Source organism: Triticum dicoccoides, chromosome 5A (assembly GCF_002162155.2).
Source record: "Triticum dicoccoides isolate Atlit2015 ecotype Zavitan chromosome 5A, WEW_v2.0, whole genome shotgun sequence".
Lineage (NCBI taxonomy): Eukaryota > Viridiplantae > Streptophyta > Magnoliopsida > Poales > Poaceae > Triticum > Triticum dicoccoides.
This window is the reverse complement of record NC_041388.1, coordinates 261,781,697-261,799,800: the sequence shown is the minus strand read 5'-3', so window position 1 is coordinate 261,799,800 and position 18,104 is coordinate 261,781,697. Positions and strand designations below refer to the sequence as shown.

General features: G+C 45.8%; 1 protein-coding gene across 1 annotated transcript; it reads right to left on the bottom strand.

Moving 5' to 3' along the window:
• Positions 1-213: 213 nt before the first annotated feature.
• Positions 214-3,611, bottom strand: LOC119300900 (probable inactive serine/threonine-protein kinase bub1). Its single transcript, XM_037577802.1, has 7 exons — positions 3,414-3,611; positions 3,184-3,328; positions 2,747-2,904; positions 2,543-2,627; positions 2,414-2,468; positions 1,002-2,331; positions 214-637 (listed from the first exon to the last, which is right to left on the bottom strand). Exons 1-6 carry the CDS (start codon positions 3,536-3,538, stop codon positions 1,037-1,039), a joined length of 1,863 nt encoding a protein of 620 aa, XP_037433699.1. The 5' UTR covers positions 3,539-3,611; the 3' UTR covers positions 214-637; positions 1,002-1,036.
• Positions 3,612-18,104: the final 14,493 nt, after the last annotated feature.

Here is an 18,104-nt window from a genome sequence, read left to right as displayed (position 1 = left end):
AATCTATGTTTCATTACCTATCTAAATATGCCAAATATTTTTTTCTTACTGTAGGCTTTGATCCTTGATGCTAGTGCACTAGTTGTTTCACGTCAGTCTCCCCAATTGAAACCTGCAATATGTTGTCAACAAACAGCACAAAAATGGAAAGTAAAACCTTAATGGCCATAAATAAGTGTACCCGCAAAAACAAATGTAAGAGTGTAGGTACCGTTTGGAACTGTATTTTTTATTCTGTAAAATTCCTTCAGTACAAGCAGCAAAAACACAAGCAAAGCGGGGACAGAGTTTGATAATGGACTGGCAGTGACTTCCAAGTTCCAACAAAGAGAAAGTCATTGTAATGGGCAGCATCACCAATGCTAGCCAAGGATCTAATGAACAAAATACAGTGGGGAGAACAAAATGTTCTGTGACCTCAAATCCTGAGGGAACAATTTAACTTATACCAGCATTCATATGGTACAAAACTCATGGGCCTGGTGCTAAACAAAGATCCGGAAGCTCATTTTGTGGAAAATATCCTGGAAAATTATGATATCAGCGAGAACACCACAGGCATGGTATCATTCCCGGTTTCTGCACCCTGCATCACCAGAGGGGTGATCTTGTAACATTTTCTGTGCATCTTCTGCACCTGCGTCAAGAAGCATTTTTCAGGTAAGAGAGCAAAAACATCACGATATCAAGGCGATATGAATAACCAAGCTAGTCACCATTTCGCTCGTCCCAATTTTATCAAGGAAAACGAATCAAGAAACACATTCAAACATAAGAACAATAAACGCGAATGATCAGTTTTTGAAATATTCACCAGTCGCCAACTATGCACCAAAGAGTTCAACTGAATCCCAAGCTATTATATCAGCAAATGATAGTACATATATTCCATATCGATTGCATTTTTTCCTTTTTAGACGAAATATGCAGCACATTTCACATCTTGAATGCAGAATACAAAGACTCAAGAAAAGAGTGACGAGGTGCAGGACAAACAGTACCTTTTGAATAATTAAATTCCCTCTAAGCAAGTGCCTTAGAAGTCAAGTGACATTCCAAACATATCATTTATCTCCGACATGACGTCACGGGTAGTGATAGTGGGCTCAAATAGACCACTCTCAGATCCAAATGTACAGGAATTGCTTGATTTGTCTTTAGCAGCAGGGTCCTTGCTAATGTCATCATCAGCTAATATGGAGAAACCAGAAACAGGAGCTGCTTTTCTCTCTGATACTGCATTCGTTTTCCTGTTTGGTTTTTTACCATCCTGGAAGTTCAGTGGTTTTCCAAACATGTTGTTTATATCAGACATAGCCTCCTTCAAATTGATAGTTGGATCAACTAACCCATGGTGGCATGCATTTTCCACTTTAGGCTCATCAACAACAGCAGATCCCACAAACCTACGAATGATTGTGTCTTCTCGAAGTCCAAAATTTAAAGGATTCTCACCTTCGCCATGTCTTGTTTCTTTATCAGCTTGTTCTGCATGGAGCATAGTAAGCTTATTATGAGGATGCATACTTCTGGAATTTATCCTAACACCATCATCATTGTTCGCACATTGTTCATCTTCATCATCCGCCAATATTGCAAACCCTCCCACAAATGGCTTTTGGAAGTCACCCGTGCCCTGCTGCCTTGCTGAATCATGTAATGGTCGAGGACACCTAGTGTTCTTGTGACACATGACATTTTGATCATTGCCCTTAGGCTCATTTTCATCAACAAAGATTTCAAAGCCATTTGTTTGCTGATTGTTTTCCTTATTACTTTTCCTGTTTTGGCCCACATTTTGGTTGGTAGCATTAGGACAATCTTCATCAACAAATATTTCAAATGCACTTGTTTGTTGACTGAACTTTGGATGGACTGACTTTGTGTTCTTGCCATGGAGAATGTTTGAATCACTACTGTTAAGTTGTTCTTCATCAACAAAGATATGAAGTGCACTTGCCTGCTGATTAAACTTTGGTTGATCACGCTTCGAGCGTTTCTTGAGCATTGTCTCGGGTTCCACTGGCTCTAGAAACATGCTATTGATGTCATCCATAGCCTCCTTCAAGTTTATAGTTGGTTCAACGAGGCCATGATGACAAGCATCTTCAGTTTCTGACTTTCCAACCAATGCAGAGCCAACAAATCGTACAACTACAGTGTCATCACTATTACAACGAGACAAATTCTTGTTATCTCCTGAGGTGCCTCTGGATGGTACACCATCTTTAGCATGACCTAATGGAGGATGACGGCACAATGAAGAATTTGAACTACTTCCCAATTTTTGCACTGGATTGGACTTAAGTTCTGTATAATTTCTGCTTTGACCTGCAGCATATTCCCAATGACATGTAAGTTCCACTAGAAACTGATTTAGATAGCCTGAGTAAAGTTTTTTTTCTAAACATACCATCAACTTGGTTTGCACATCTAGGAAGTGGTTTAACTCGGCTAGGCATTCCTTCCTGCAGATGAAATGCATATAGTAAGAAAAGAGTACATACACACAATATTTGCCAAGGTGAAGTGAGAGCCATACTTTATCTTTCCTCTTCTGGTATAACTCCATGCGATAGATAAACTGATCATGTGCTTTGTGTAACTCCTCGATAGGCTCTGCAAGGCTATTGAACACTTGCATTAAGTACCCAGGTTTACACAATCAGACTTATATTCAGACAATAATAACAAACTGTAGAAGCAAACGACAGTATCCTCTACAGCGTGGCGGGTAAGAGATTACTTCTGGATTCCCACGCGGTACATCTGCTCCGCGTCCTGAAACCTCCTACGCTTCTCATAATATATCGCGTAAGCCATATAAAACGCAGCTCTCTTGAGGCCTATTCTGTTCCTCTCCAACTTCTTCAGCAATGGCTTTGCGTCCTTCACATAGTCCATCTACACCATCAACACCATGCAATCACAATATAACCTCGCAACAATCCAGGAGAACATTCCTATCTCAAAGAGAACCCGAGCGAAAGGGAGCTCAATAACTGTGGTGTTTCAACGAAAACATTCAGTAGGAGGCAACTCCTAGCATGGCAAATTAGCAAACAGATAGTCTGCCGTTAAATATACCAATCAATCTCAACATCTCTCAGTAAATCCCCAACGAAATGAAACCCTTGCGTAGTCAGCCGGTACTATGGTTTGGTATAGCAGCAAGTGGCTCACCATCTGGATCCAGACGCGGAGGTACCGCGGGTCGTCGCGGTACCGGGGCTCGTCCTGGAACTCTTCGGCGCACTTCTGGAGGAACCTCGGCAGCTTCTCCCGCAACGTCGCCGGCGGCAGCGCCCCCTCCAGCCTCCGGATCCCCCTGTAAGACGGAATCAGTTCGACCAGAGAGGAGGAAGGGAGGGGCGCAGTGCGGGTAGGCGTGGTGATTGGGAGCAGGGCCGTACCGGAGCCATGGGCGGAGGGGGTCGGAACCGGAGTAACAGCGGATGTCGCCAACCACCGATGAGAGGAGCTCCTTCTCCTTCTCCTTGTCGATGTGGCCGTGCTGGTGGTCGGCGGCGGCGGCCATGGGTGTATTGGTAGGGTCGCTGGCCCGCCGCCGGGACGAGAAGCAACCGAGCAAGCGGCGGCTTGGGATTTGAAATCAGGGCTGCAATTTTGCTAATTTTAGACGCATATACTGACATGTGGGCCCACCTGTCGTATATATTATATGGCCCGCCTGTCAGCCTTGGTTGCCCAATGGTCTGGTCCGAGATTTCCTTTTTTTTTCTAGAGCATCTACAAATCGAGAAAAATGGATATTTGACACTTTCAATACGCGGCTTTTCAAAATTGCTATTTTCAAGATTGACTTCGCAAATTTGCCACTCTGCTCGTTGGCTCCTTAATCACCATGCCACTTCCCTCTTGTTGATTTTCTTTTTTCTTTTTCCATTTGTAAGCACGGGAAAAAACCATACTACCCCTGATGCTATATACACGTAATGTCCACATACTAATTGATACTTGAAGCAGATGAGAGCGTACCAGACGCTGAGAATACCGTGTGTGATCCATCACTGATTTCCTCGTTGCAGAGTGCCACAGATCACCTAGACGTCGCGTGCCGCCGATCTTCTGGACGTCGCGTGCCGCCGATCGCCTAAATCCAGAGTGCCGCCGATCTCGTCAACGCCACGTGCCGCTGATCTCGCCGACGGCACGTGCATGGATTCTGGACCGTATCATGTCGAGCCTTATCCTTGCTTTGTTCAAAAATCTGTAGCAATTGATCTCTTGTTGCACGGTTCGTTAGCAAAGTTGTGCATCATGTGACGTATGGAATCTGTGGCCACGTGCCCATCTCCGTCTGCCTTCTCTCGTCCTCCCTGGACGCGCCCTCCTGCATCCTCTTCTCAGCCGAGAGGTCAGGCGACCAGGACTAGCGGCGCAAGTGCAGAGCAGGCGGCCGGCCTGAGCGGCTATGGCGCGAAGGCAGATGGGGCGAGCCGCGGTGGCAGTCGGGCCGAGCAAGCAGCCGAGTGGCGCGGGCGACGGCGGTGACCAGGCCGGCGGCGTCAACAGACGGTTAGACGCTCTTACTAACGACGAGCTCTGTCGAACGAGAATAACAAATGCATATGCATAAGCTGAATACATGTACTGTGTACTAGCATAGCATCAGGGGTAGTATGGTCTTTTCCCGTGCTTATAAATGGGAAAGGATAAAAGAAAATCAATAAAAGGAGGGAAGTGGCATGGTGATCAAGGAGCCAATGAGCAGAGTGGCAAATTTGCGAAGCCAATCTTGAAAGTGGCAATTTTGAGAAGCCATGTATTGAAAGTGGCAAATATCCAATTTTCTCCTACAAATCCAGCCAATTGTCTTGTCGAACCAGCAATCCCCATACCCAACCCATATGTGGGGCGGATATGGAGACGCCCAAAAGCGTCCGAACGCGAGTGTCACATATGACTGACTGCAAAGGCCCTCCGGTTCGTTTGGAGACGTCCCCTCCTTGCCCAACATGCCATGTTCCTCTTCTCTTTTCTTTCTCGTCCACACAGCCGCCATCATCGCTCCACCACCATCGTTGTTTGCCGTCGTCCGCAACCACAACTTTGCCATCGGAGGCGCCGCCACCGGACAAGGTCACTGTCAACGAATGCCGCCGTGGTACGTCCAACTCCTCAGGATATACACCTCGCGGTCTATATGTTTGATGAAATGTCCGAGCAATTTTTTGATTCTTTGGTCATTTGTAGGTCATCGATGGGCTCCTCCTGGGATGAGGAAACATGGACCTTGATGAATTCATATTCAACGAGTTCATCTATTCTTTGGATTCGGGCGACGAAGATGCTGAAATGATGATGATGATGATGATGATGATGATGATGAGCATCCAAGAGAAGATGGAGAAGGCACAGGGTTGTTAGGGAACGTAGCATAAATTCAAAATTTTCCTACGTGTCATCAAGATCTATCTATGGAGTCATCTAGCAACGAGGGAGGAGTGGATCTACATACCCTTGTAGATCGCGCGCGGAAGCGTTCAAGAGAACGGGGTTGATGGAGTCGTACTCGTCGTGATCCAAATCACCGATGATCCTAGCGCCGAACGGACGGCACCTCCGCGTTCAACACACGTACGGAGCAGCGACGTCTCCTCCTTCTTGATCCAGCAAGGGGGGAGGAGAGGTTGATGGAGATCCAACAGCACGACGGCGTGGTGGTGGAAGTAGCGGGATTCCAACAGGGCTTCGCCAAGCGCTGTGGGAGGACGGAGATGTGTCATGGGAGGGAGAGGGAGGCGCCAGGGCTTAGGTTGGTCTGCCCTCCCTTCCCCCCACTCCAAGGAAGGGTGCGGCCAGGGAGGAGTCCCTCCTCCCCAAGGCACCTCGGAGGTGCCTTCCCCCTTTAGGACTCTTCCTCTCCCTTGATTCTTGGCGCATGGGCCTCTTGGGGCTGGTGCCCTTGGCCCATATAGGCCAAGGCGCACCCCCTACAGCCCATGTGGCCCCCCGGGGCAGGTGGCCCCACCCGGTGGACCCTCGGGACCCTTTCGGTGGTCCCGGTACAATACCGTTGACCCCAAAACTTGTCCCGATGGCCGAAACAGCACTTCCTATATATAATTCTTTACCTCCGGACCATTCCGGAACTCTTCGTGACGTCCGGGATCTCATCCGGGACTCCAAACAACTTTCGGGTTACCGCATACTAATATCTCTATAACCCTAGCGTCACCGAACCTTAAGTGTGTAGACCCTACGGGTTCGGGAGACATGCAGACATGACCGAGATGACTCTCTGGTCAATAACCAACAGCGGGATCTGGATACCCATGTTGGCTCCCACATGTTCCACGATGATCTCATCGGATGAACCACGATGTCAAGGACTTAATCAATCCCGTATACAATTCCCTTTGTCTAGCGGTATGATACTTGCCCGAGATTCGATCGTCGGTATCCCGATACCTTGTTCAATCTCGTTACCAGCAAGTCTCTACTCGTTTCGTAACACATCATCCCGTGATCAACTCCTTGATCACATTGTGCACATTATGATGATGTCCTACCGAGTGGGCCCAGAGATACCTCTCTGTTTACACGGAGTGACAAATCCCAGTTTCGATTCGTGCCAACCCAACAGACACTTTCGGAGATACCTGTAGTGTACCTTTATAGCCACCCAGTTACGTTGTGACGTTTGGCACACCCAAAGCACTCCTACGGTATCCGGGAGTTGCACAATCTCATGGTCTAAGGAAATGATACTTGACATTAGAAAAGCTTTAGCATACGAACTACATGATCTTGTGCTAGGCTTAGGATTGGGTCTTTGTCCATCACATCATTCTCATAATGATGTGATCCCGTTATCAATGACATCCAATGTCCATGGTCAGGAAACCGTAACCATCTATTGATCAACGAGCTAGTCAACTAGAGGCTTACTAGGGACATGGTGTTGTCTATGTATCCACACATGTATCTGAGTTTCCTATCAATACAATTCTAGCATGGATAATAAACGATTATCATGAACAAGGAAATATAATAATAACTAATTTATTATTGCCTCTAGGGCATATTTCCAACAGTCTCCCACTTGCACTAGAGTCAATAATCCAGTTCACGTCGATATGTGATTAACACTCAAGGTCACATCCCCATGTGACTAACACCCAAAGAGTTTACTAGAGTCAATAATCTAGTTCACATTACCATGTGATTAACACTCGATGAGTTCTGGGTTTGAACATGTTATGCTTGTGAGAGATGTTATAGTCAACGGGTCTGAATCTTTCAGATCCGTATGTACTTCGCAAATCTCCATGTCATCTTGTAGATGCAGCTACTACGCTATATTTGGAGCTATTCCAAATAACTGTTCTACTATACGAATCCAGTCTACTACTCAGAATAATCTGAATTAGTGTCAAAGTTTGCATCGGCGTAACCCTTTACGACGAACTCTTTTACCACCTCCATAATCGAGAAAATTCCTTAGTCCACTAGTTACTAAGGATAACTTTGACCGATGTCCTGTGATCCATTCTTGGATCACTCTTGTACCCCTTGACTGACTCATGGCAAGGCACACTTCAGGTGCGGTACACAGCATAGCATGCTGTAGACAGCCTATGATAAAAGCATAGGGGACGACCTTCGTCCTTCCTCTTTCTTCTGCCGTAGTCGAGCTTTAAGTCTTAACTTCATACCTTACAACTCAGGCAAGAACTCCTTCTTTGACTGATCCATCTTGAACACCTTCAAGATCATGTCAAGGTATGTGCTCATTTGAAAGTACCATTAAGCGTTTTGATCTATCCTTATAGATCTTGATGCTCAATGTTCAAGTAGCTTAATCCAGGCTTTCCATTGAAAAACACTTTCCAAATAACCCTATATGCTTTCTAGAAATTCTACGTCATTTCTGATCAACAATATGTCAACAACATATATTTATCAGAAATTCTATAGTGCTCCCACTCACTTCTTTGGAAATACAAGTTTCTCATAAACTTTGTATAAACCCAAAATCTTTGATCATCATCAAAGCATACATTCCAACAAAGCATACATTCCAACTCCGAGATGCTTACTCCAGTCCCTAGAAGGATTGCTGGAGCTTTGCATACTTCAGGATTGTCAAAACCTTCCGGTTGTATCACATACAACCTTTCCTCAAGAAAATCGTCGAGGAAACAATGTTTTGACATCCTATCTACAAGATTTCATAAATAATGCAGTAATCGCTAATATAATTCCAACAGACTCTTAGCATCGCTACGAGTGAGAAAGTCTCATCGTAGTCAACTCTTTGAACTTGTCGGAAAACATCTTAACGACAAGTCGAGCTTTCTTAATGGTGACATTTACCATCATTGTCCGTCTTCCTTTTAAAATCCATTTGCACTCAACAACCTTATGACCATCGAGCTGTTCTGTCAAAGTCTACACTTTGTTTCCATACATGGATCCTCTCTCGGATTTTATGGCCTCGAGCCATTTATCGGAATCCAGGCCCACCATCGCTTCTCCATAGCTTGTAGGTTCATTGTTGTCTAGCAACATGACTTCCAAGACAGGATTACGTACCACTCTGAAGTAGTACGCATCCTTGTCATCCTACGAGGTTTGGTAGTGACTTGATCTGAAGTTTCATGATCACTATCATAAGCTTCCACTTCAATTGGTGTAGGTGCCACAGGAACAACTCCCTGTGCCCTGCCACACGCTAGTTGAAGAGACGGTTCAATAACCTCATCAAGTCTCCACCATCCTCCCACTCAATTCTTTCGAGAGAAACTTTTCCTCGAGAATGGACCCGATTCTAGAAACAATCCCTTATTGCTTTCGGATCTGAGACAGGAGGTATACCCAACTGTTTTGGGTGTCCTATGAAGATGCATTTATCCGCTTTGGGTTCGAGCTTATCAGCCTGAAATTTTTTCACATAAGCGTCGCAGCCCCAAACCTTTAAGAAATGACAGCTTAGGTTTCTCTAAACCATAGTTCATACGGTGTCATCTCATCGGAATTACGTGGTGCCCTATTTAAAGTGAATGTGGTTGTCTTTAATGCCTAACCCATAAACTATCGTGGTAATTCGATAAGAGACATCATGGTATGCATCATATCCAATAGGGTGCAGTTATGATGTTCGGACATCACACTACGGTGTTCCAGGCTGTATTAGTTGTGAAACAATTTCCACAATGTCTTAATTCTGTGCCAAACTCGTAATTCAGATATTCATCTTTATGATCACATCATAGATCTTTTATCCTCTTGTCACGACGATCTTTCAACTTCACCCTGAAATTACTTGAACCTTTCAATAATTCAGACTCGTGATTCATCAAGTAAATGTACTCAACATCTACTCAAACCATCTGTGAAGTAAGAACATAACGATGTCCACTACACGCCTCAGCACTCATTGGACTGCACACATCAAAATGTATTACTTCCAACAAGTTGCTTTCTAGTTCCATTTTACTGAAAAACGAGGCTTTCAGTCATCTTGCCCATGTGGTATGATTTGCATGTCTCAAGTGATTGAAAATCAAGTGAGTCCAAATGGTCCATTTGCATGGAGTTTCTTCATGCATATACACCAATAGACATGGTTCGCATGTCTCAAACCTTTCAAAAACGAGTGAGCCCAAAGATCCATCAACATGGAGCTTCTTCATGCGTTTTATACCGATATGACTTAAGTGGCAGTGCCACAAGTAGGTGGTACTATCATTACTATCTTTTGGCATGAACATGTGTATCACTACGATCGAGATTCAATAAACCATTCATTTCAGGTGTAAGACCATTTGAAGGTATTATTCAAATAAACAGAGTAACCATTATTCTCTTTAAATGAATAACAGTATTGCGATAGACATAATCCAATCATGTTTATGCTCAACGCAAACACCAAATAACAATTATTTAGGTTTTAATACCAATCTCGATGGTAGAGGGAGCGTGCGATGCTTGATCATATCAACCCTGGAAACACTTCCAACACATATCGTCAGCTCACCTTTAGCTAGTCTCCGTTTATTCCGTAGCTTTTATTTCGAGTTACTAACACTTAGCAACCGAACCGGTATCTAATACCCCGGTGCTACTAGGAGTACTAGTAAAGTACACATTAACATAATGTATATCCAATATACTTCTATCGACCTTGCCAGCCTTCTCATCTACCAAGTATCTAGGGTAATTCTGCTCCAATGGTTGTTCCCCTTATTACAGAAGCACTTAGTCTCGGGTTTGGGTTCAACCTTGGGTTTCTTCACTAGAGCAGCAGCTGATTTGCCGTTTCATGAAGCATCCCTTTTTGCCCTTGCCCTTCTTGAAACTAGTGGTTTCACCAACCATCAACAATTGATGCTCCTTCTTGATTTCTACTTTCGCGGTGTCAAACATCGCGAATATCTCAAGGATCATCATATATGTCCCTGATATATCATAGTTCATCACGAAGCTCTAGCAGCTTGGTGGTAATGACTTCGGAGAACCATCACTATTTCATCTGGAAGATCAACTCCCACTCGATTCAAGCGATTGTTGTACTCAGACAATCTGAGCACAAGCACAACAATTGAGCTTTTCTCCTTAGTTTGTAGGCTAAGAAAATCATCGGAGGTCTTATACCTCTTGACGTGGGCACGAGCCTGAAATCCCAATTTCAGCCCTCGAAACATCTCATATGTTTCGCGACGTTTCAAAACGTCTTCGGTGCCTCAACTCTAAACCGTTTAACTGAACTATCACGTAGTTATCAAAATGTGTATGTCAGATGTTCGCAACATCCACAGACAATGTTCGAGGTTCAGCACACTGAGCGGTGCATTAAGGACATAGGCCTTCTATGAAGCAATGAGGACAATCCTCAGTTTACGGACCTAGTCCGCATAATTGCTACTATCAACTTTCAACTAAATTTTCTCTAGGAACATATCTAAACAGTAGAACTGAAGCGCGAGCTACGACATAATTTGCGAAGACCTTTTGACTATGTTTAGGATAATTAAGTTCATCTTATGAACTCCCACTCAGATAGACATCCCTCTAGTCATCTAAGTGATTACATGATCCGAGTCAACTAGGCCGTGTCCGATCATCACGTGAGACGGACTAGTCATCATCGGTGAACATCTTCATGTTGATCGTATCTACCATACGACTCATGCTCGACCTTTCGGTCTCTTGTGTTCCGAGGCCATGTCTGTACATGCTAGGCTCGTCAAGTCAACCTAAGTGTTTCGTGTGTGTTCCGAGGCCATGTCTGTACATGCTAGGCTCGTCAACACCCATTGTATTCGAACGTAAGAATCTATCACACCCGATCATCACGTGGTGCTTCGAAACGATGAACTTTCGCAACGGTGCACAGTTAGGGGGAACACTTTCTTGAAATTTTAAAGAGGGATCATCTTATTTACTACCGTCGTTCTAAGCAAATAAGATGTATAAACATGATAAACATCACATGCAATCAAATAGTGACATGATATGGCCATCATCACTTTGCTCCTTTTGATCTCCATCTTCGGGGCTCCATGATCATCATCGTCACCGGCATGACACCATGATCTCCATCATCATGATCTCCATCATCGTGTCTTCATGAAGTTGTCTCGCCAACTATTACTTCTACTACTACAGCTAACGGTTAGCAATAAAGTAAAGTAATTACATGGCGTTGTTCAATGACACGCAGGTCATAAATAAATAAAGACAACTCCTATGGCTCCTGCCGGTTGTCATACTCATCGACATGCAAGTCGTGATTCCTATTACAAGAACATGATCAATCTCATACATCACATATCATTCATCACATTCTTCTTGGCCATATCACATCACATAGCATACCCTGCAAAAACAAGTTAGACGTCCTCTAATTGTTGTTTGCATGTTTTACGTGGCTGCTATGGGTTTCTAGCAAGAACGTTTCTTACCTACGCAAAAACCACAACGTGATATGCCAATTGCTATTTACCCTTCATAAGGACCCTTTTCATCGAATCCGATCCGACTAAAGTGGGAGAGACAGACACCCGCTAGCCACCTTATGCAACTAGTGCATGTCAGTCGGTGGAACCAGTCTCACGTAAGAGTACGTGTAAGGTCGGTCCGGGACGCTTCATCCCACAATGCCACCGAATCGAGATTGGACTAGTAACGGTAAGCACATTGAACAAAATCAACGCCCACAACTACTTTGTGTTCTACTCGTGCATAGAAACTACGCATAGACCTAGCTCATGATGCCACTGTTAGGGAACATAGCATAAATTCAAAATTTTCCTACGTGTCACCAAGATCTATCTATGGAGTCATCTAGCAACGAGGGAGGAGTGGATCTACATACCCTTGTAGATCGCGCGCAGAAGCGTTCAAGAGAACGGGGTTGATGGAGTCGTACTCGTCGTGATCCAAATCACCGATGATCCTAGCGCCGAACGGATGGCACCTCCGCGTTCAACACACGTACGGAGCAGCGACGTCTCCTCCTTCTTGATCCAGCAAGGGGGAGGATAGGTTGATGGAGATCCAACAGCACGACGGCGTGGTGGTGGAAGTAGCGGGATTCCAACAGGGCTTCACCAAGCGCTGTGGGAGGACGGAGATGTGTCATGGGAGGGAGAGGGAGGCGCCAGGGCTTAGGTTGGTCTGCCCTCCCTTCCCCCCACTATATATAGGGCCAAGGGAGAGGGGGGAGGCGCAGCCTTGGCCCTTCCTCCAAGGAAGGGTGCGGCCAGGGAGGAGTCCCTCCTCCCCAAGGCACCTCGGAGGTGCCTTCCCCCTTTAGGACTCTTCCTCTCCCTTGATTCTTGGCGCATGGGCCTCTTGGGGATGGTGCCCTTGGCCCATATAGGCCAAGGCGCACCCCCTACAGCCCATGTGGCCCCACCCGGTGGACCCCCGGTGTCAGGACCCCGACTCAATGCCACATCGATCTAGCATGTAACACCTCATATCACTTTGCGGCCTCACGCACGGTATTCCCACGGGTGTCGCCTTACCTTAGCCCGGGACCGTTTGCGCCTTTTGGCACACGTATATGACGGTGTCGCTAGCATCCATATGATAAGGAGCCCGGGCTGACATGGCTAGTCGTAAACCCAAAGTGGCACAGACTTACAGGGACAGGCATCCATGACCCAGCATCCGAATGTGTCGGTCATCAGCGAGTGAATCCAGGCTATAGCACTGGCTAACAGGACTCCGGTGAACCGGGCTGTAGCAGGCTAACAGGACTCCGGTATTCATCGCGTGACATTTCCCCGAAGGGACAGACACAGGAACGAAGAAGGACACATGCCGGCCAGCCTAAGTGTTCCGGAGTAGTAGCAAGCTACCATGGCTCGGTGAAACACTAGGAGACATTTCCCCGTAAGAGAGGCTACTAAAGATAAACAACTAGATGGTCAGATCCCACACATACCAAGCATTTCAATAGCATACACACAATATGCTCGATATGTGCAAATACAACATGGCATCACAACATGACTCTACGACTCAAGTAATTTATTCAATAGGCTCCGAGGAGCGAGATATTACAAACAGGGGTCTCATGACCCAACATTCAGAGCATACAAATCAAAGCACAAACGGAAGCTATCATGTCTGAGTACAGACGTCTATAAATGAAAAAGGCTGAAAGCCTGACTATCTACCAGATCCTGCCGAGGCACAAGATCGTAGCTGAGGTAACAAGCTAAACGTCGAAGTCCACGTGGAACTACTAGTGAGACTGAAGTCTCTCTGCAAAACATAAAATAGGCAAACGTGAGTACAAATGTACCCAGCAAGACTTACATCAGAACTAACTACATATGCATCATTATCAACAAAGGGATGGTGGGGTTTAACTGCAGCAAGCCAGCTTTGACTCGGTGGCTATCCTAAACTACGACTGCAAGCGACTCTTTTGAGGTGGCGCACACGAGTCCACATATTCACCATATCAATACACCACTATGGATCCGCTCCCGTCTCCCTACGAGAACGCCATCCATAGTACTCACGCTTATCTTGCGCATTTTAAAGTATCCACTTTCACTTGTCTATGAACTGATATAAGCAATCCAGAAGTCCTTTTCCGCGGACACGGCTATTCAAATAGATGATGTTAACCCTGCAGGGGTGTACTTCTTCATACATGTTTCCACCACTTAGCGTCTGCACACGACATGTGCTCGGCAGACTTCAAGCGAAAGCCGACGTGGGTGTAGACCACGACCTACCTAAACACTCAAGTCTCTAGTCCAGGTTTATCGCCTATTCGGGTTCCATCCATGAGGAGATCCGGCCGGAGTTTCGCTCACAGCCCCAAACGATGTGAACAGGGTTCCCGAGATACCAAACGGGCATCCGGTACACCGTGCCACGTACCTACCGCATCACAGCCCACCCCTATGGTCAGCGCTGTCCACGGCCTCCAGTAAGCTACAAACACCAGAAACTACTTGCAACTCCTGTACAGAGGACGAGGGTGAATAAGAAGTCGAGCGGGGTCATATTTCAGGGCCCAATGTATGGTAGTAGCTGAATCATGGATCACAAACACAGAACTCAGTTCCTAAGGACGGCTTCAATGAGACAACCCACCATGTACTCCTACATGGCCTCTCACCGACACCTTTTACCAAATCGTGTTCACACACTTAGCTCACACATGGTAGGACATGTTCACACACCTCTGATTCATCCCCGATGAATCAGACCTGACTCAACTCTAAGCAGTAGCAGGCATGACAAACAAACATGAATGAGTAGGCACAACAGGGCTCAAACAACTCCTACTCATGCTAGTGGGTTTCATCTATTTACTGTGGCAATGACAGGTCATGCAAAGGATAAAGGGGTTCAGCTACCGCAGCAAGTAACAGATGAATCGATGTTGTCCTAATGCAGTAAAAAGGAGCAGGAGCGAGAGAGTAGGATTGTATCGGAATGAACAAGGGGGTTTTTGCTTGCCTGGCACTTCTGAAGATAACATTGAGTCTTCATCAGTGTCAACGATCACATCATCGGTATCACGTCTATCGAGAGGGGACAAATACCGGCAACACAGAAGGGAACACAATCAATGCAATGCACAATATGATGCATGATCATGACATGGCAAAATGAATGTGTTATGAGCTAATGCAACTAGCAATAGATTAAATGAAGTTGGTTTGAATACAAGATTCAAATTCAAACTCCATATGTGATTATTTAAATGCCCTTTAATTGATTTGTGCTAAACAGCATCTATAAGTTGTTCTAACATGCATGGAAATGGTACAGATGGATTCCTTGAATTTTTCTGATAATTTTTCATATATAAATTATTTAATTTGGAGTTACGGTTAATTTTCTATGATTTATTGAAGTTTTAGCTATTTTCTGGAATTTCCTGATTAATTTTAAATCCAGAAAATACTTATTGCGTCAGCATGACATCATCATGACGTCAGCAGGGTCAACTGGGCTGGCTCGGGTCAGGACCCGAGCCAGCCCAGTTGACCCTGCTGACGTCATGATGATGTCATGCTGACGCAATAAGTATTTTCTGGATTTAAAATTAATCAGGAAATGCCAGAAACTCCTCTGAAAATATTTATGCTGCTTAATGGACTTTTCCAAAAGCACATAAAATGTTTCAGGGTTTTTGGAAATATATTCTATACAAGTTATGAATATAGTTCCAAATGCAAATAAAGTAATGATTTAAATTCAGTGCTCAAAATATTCCTCAAAAATGTTCATTATTTTTGGTTTGGTGCAGAACCCTTGCCAAAATATAACCAACATTATTTAAGGCCATTTTGAAAACATTGAATGCATTTACCAGGGTTCTTTGCCCCTCTTTTATTTTAAGTTTTGAGGCTTCCAAAATTCCTCAGTTCAAGTTTCAGAAATTTAAATATGATGCCTGGATGAAGATGCAACTATTTACAATCAATATTCTAGGGCTGTGACAGGGTCCACACGTCAGTGACACAGAAGCTAATCCCGCGTTGACTCGGGCTTTGACCCGCTACGGGGCCCGCTGTCAGTGTCTGTTAGTGTGTTAATGGGAGGGGGATTAGCCGCTAATGACGGTTCACGTCAGATGCGCTGGCGGTTGGACGACGGCGACGATCAGAGCGGCGGTGGCTCGCCGGAGTTGCGCCAGAGACGACGGTTCGATGCGCCGGGGGCACCAGAGGATAGCCCGTGCCCGCGCGCATCTAGGGGAACCATCGGGAGGTGCGGGGGTGGACGGAGTTCGCCGGAGGCGAGGTTGTGGCGGCGGCCGGAGTTCGGCGCCGATGGAAACGACGACACCGTGCACGGGAGGAGCTACGGTTAGCATCTACGTGTTCTACAAAAGCTCACGAACCCAACGAAGGCACGCACGGGACCAAATGGCCACCGGAGCCTCGTCGGCGATGAGCTTGTGCGGCGGCGTACTGTCGGGGAAGAGAGGCGCGGCGGCTACGGCATGCTAGAGAGAAAACGGAGAGGGGGAGGATGATTAGGAGCTCACGTGGAGTGCAGTGGTGGCCTCGGCGTGTTCGGGGAAGCTCGGACGGCGACGAATCGACGGCGACCATCGACGGCGGTCGAGGACGAAGACGATGGCGTGGAGGCGAAGCAGAGCTTCCCGAGGGGCTTGGCTCGGTGGGGAGGAAGAGGGGGTCGGGGCGGAGCTCGTGGGTGTGTCGGAGCGGCTCGGGGGTGGCAGTGGCCGCGAGGGAGCTCGTCGGTGGCGGCGGCTCCGTTCGGGCGAGTGAGAGAGAGAGGTCCAGGGGAGAGGATGAGGACGCGGGAGAGTGAGGGAGAGAGGCAGGGAGGTGCGTGGCGTCGCTAGGAGGGGCCGGGGAAGAGCCAGGCAGGCAGGGAGGGAGGAGGTGGCCGACGCGGGGCGGCCACGCGCCTCCGTCCTTCTGGCGAGGGAGGAAGACGACAGGGAGGAGGCGGTGGTGGGCTGGGCCGCTGCTGGGCTGCACAGTGTTGGGCTGCGGGTGGGCTGCCAGGTAACTTCCTTCTCTCTCTCTGTCTTTTATTTCTGTTCTGTTTTTCTTTTATTTAATCTGTTTTGCCACTGTTTTGAATTTAAAAATAATTCAGACAATGCCAAAAACTCCTCTGAAAATATTTATGCTGCTTAATGGACTTTTCCAAAAGCACATAAAATGTTTCAGGGTATTTGGAAATATATTCTATACAAGTTATGAATATAGTTCCAAATGCAAATAAAGTAATGATTTAAATTCAGTGCTCAAAATATTCCTCAAAAATGTTCATTATTTTTGGTTTGGTGCAGAACCCTTGCCAAAATATAACCAACATTATTTAAGGCCATTTTGAAAACATTGAATGCATTTACCAGGGTTCTTTGCCCCTCTTTTATTTTAAGTTTTGAGGCTTCCAAAATTCCTCAGTTCAAGTTTCAGAAATTTAAATATGATGCCTGGATGAAGATGCAACTATTTACAATCAATATTCCAGGGCTGTGACAACTCACCCCCACTAAACAAAAATCTCGTCCCGAGATTCAAGTGTAGGGTAAGGTGAAGGGGGAACGCAAACTAGCACAATCTTCACGATCCAGTTGCACTTCAAATGGACGTTGATTCGTTCACCATCATTGTCTCGAAGTCTTGCTCTGAGAACTCCAACTAACATGACAACGAGAGGAAAAGAGAGACCCTAAAAGAATGGTTCTTCTCGAAGGTCGAACAACTCAGGATTAACTCACGGAATGAGACATAGCAACATCTCTCGAGGTGAGAGGCGAAGCACACATCCATAGGAATGGAGTGAAGCAGATGACGAAGGTTCACTAGGTAGACAACAATTTCACGCTTAAGAAGGTGATAAACAATTGTCAACGTAGCGAGGAGTTGAATTGCCATGATACCATAACGATGCACCTTAGGGAAGGTGACTTGTAGATATATCCCCTTAAGTGGCAAAAAGAATTACTTTTGATTCAGAGATCATTGAAACTCTTTAAACCAGCCTAAGGCAATTCTCGAGCGATCGTTTGGAGGGGGTCGGTAGAATGGCATACTCGGACTTGGATGATGTGGATTACCTTGTTGAAGACAACGTAATGGATGATTTTGCTTATCACCGAAAATGGA

Bases quoted from the DNA above. Each gene is read 5' to 3' on its own strand.
- LOC119300900 (XM_037577802.1), bottom strand. From the start codon at position 3,538: ATGGCCGCCGCCGCCGACCACCAGCACGGCCACATCGACAAGGAGAAG. The intron at 2,905-3,183 runs GTGAGCCACTTG...TTGATGGTGTAG, and splicing joins TCCGCGTCTGGATCCAGATG to ATGGACTATGTGAAGGACGC. The intron at 2,332-2,413 runs GTATGTTTAGAA...AATATGCTGCAG, and splicing joins ATGTGCAAACCAAGTTGATG to GTCAAAGCAGAAATTATACA.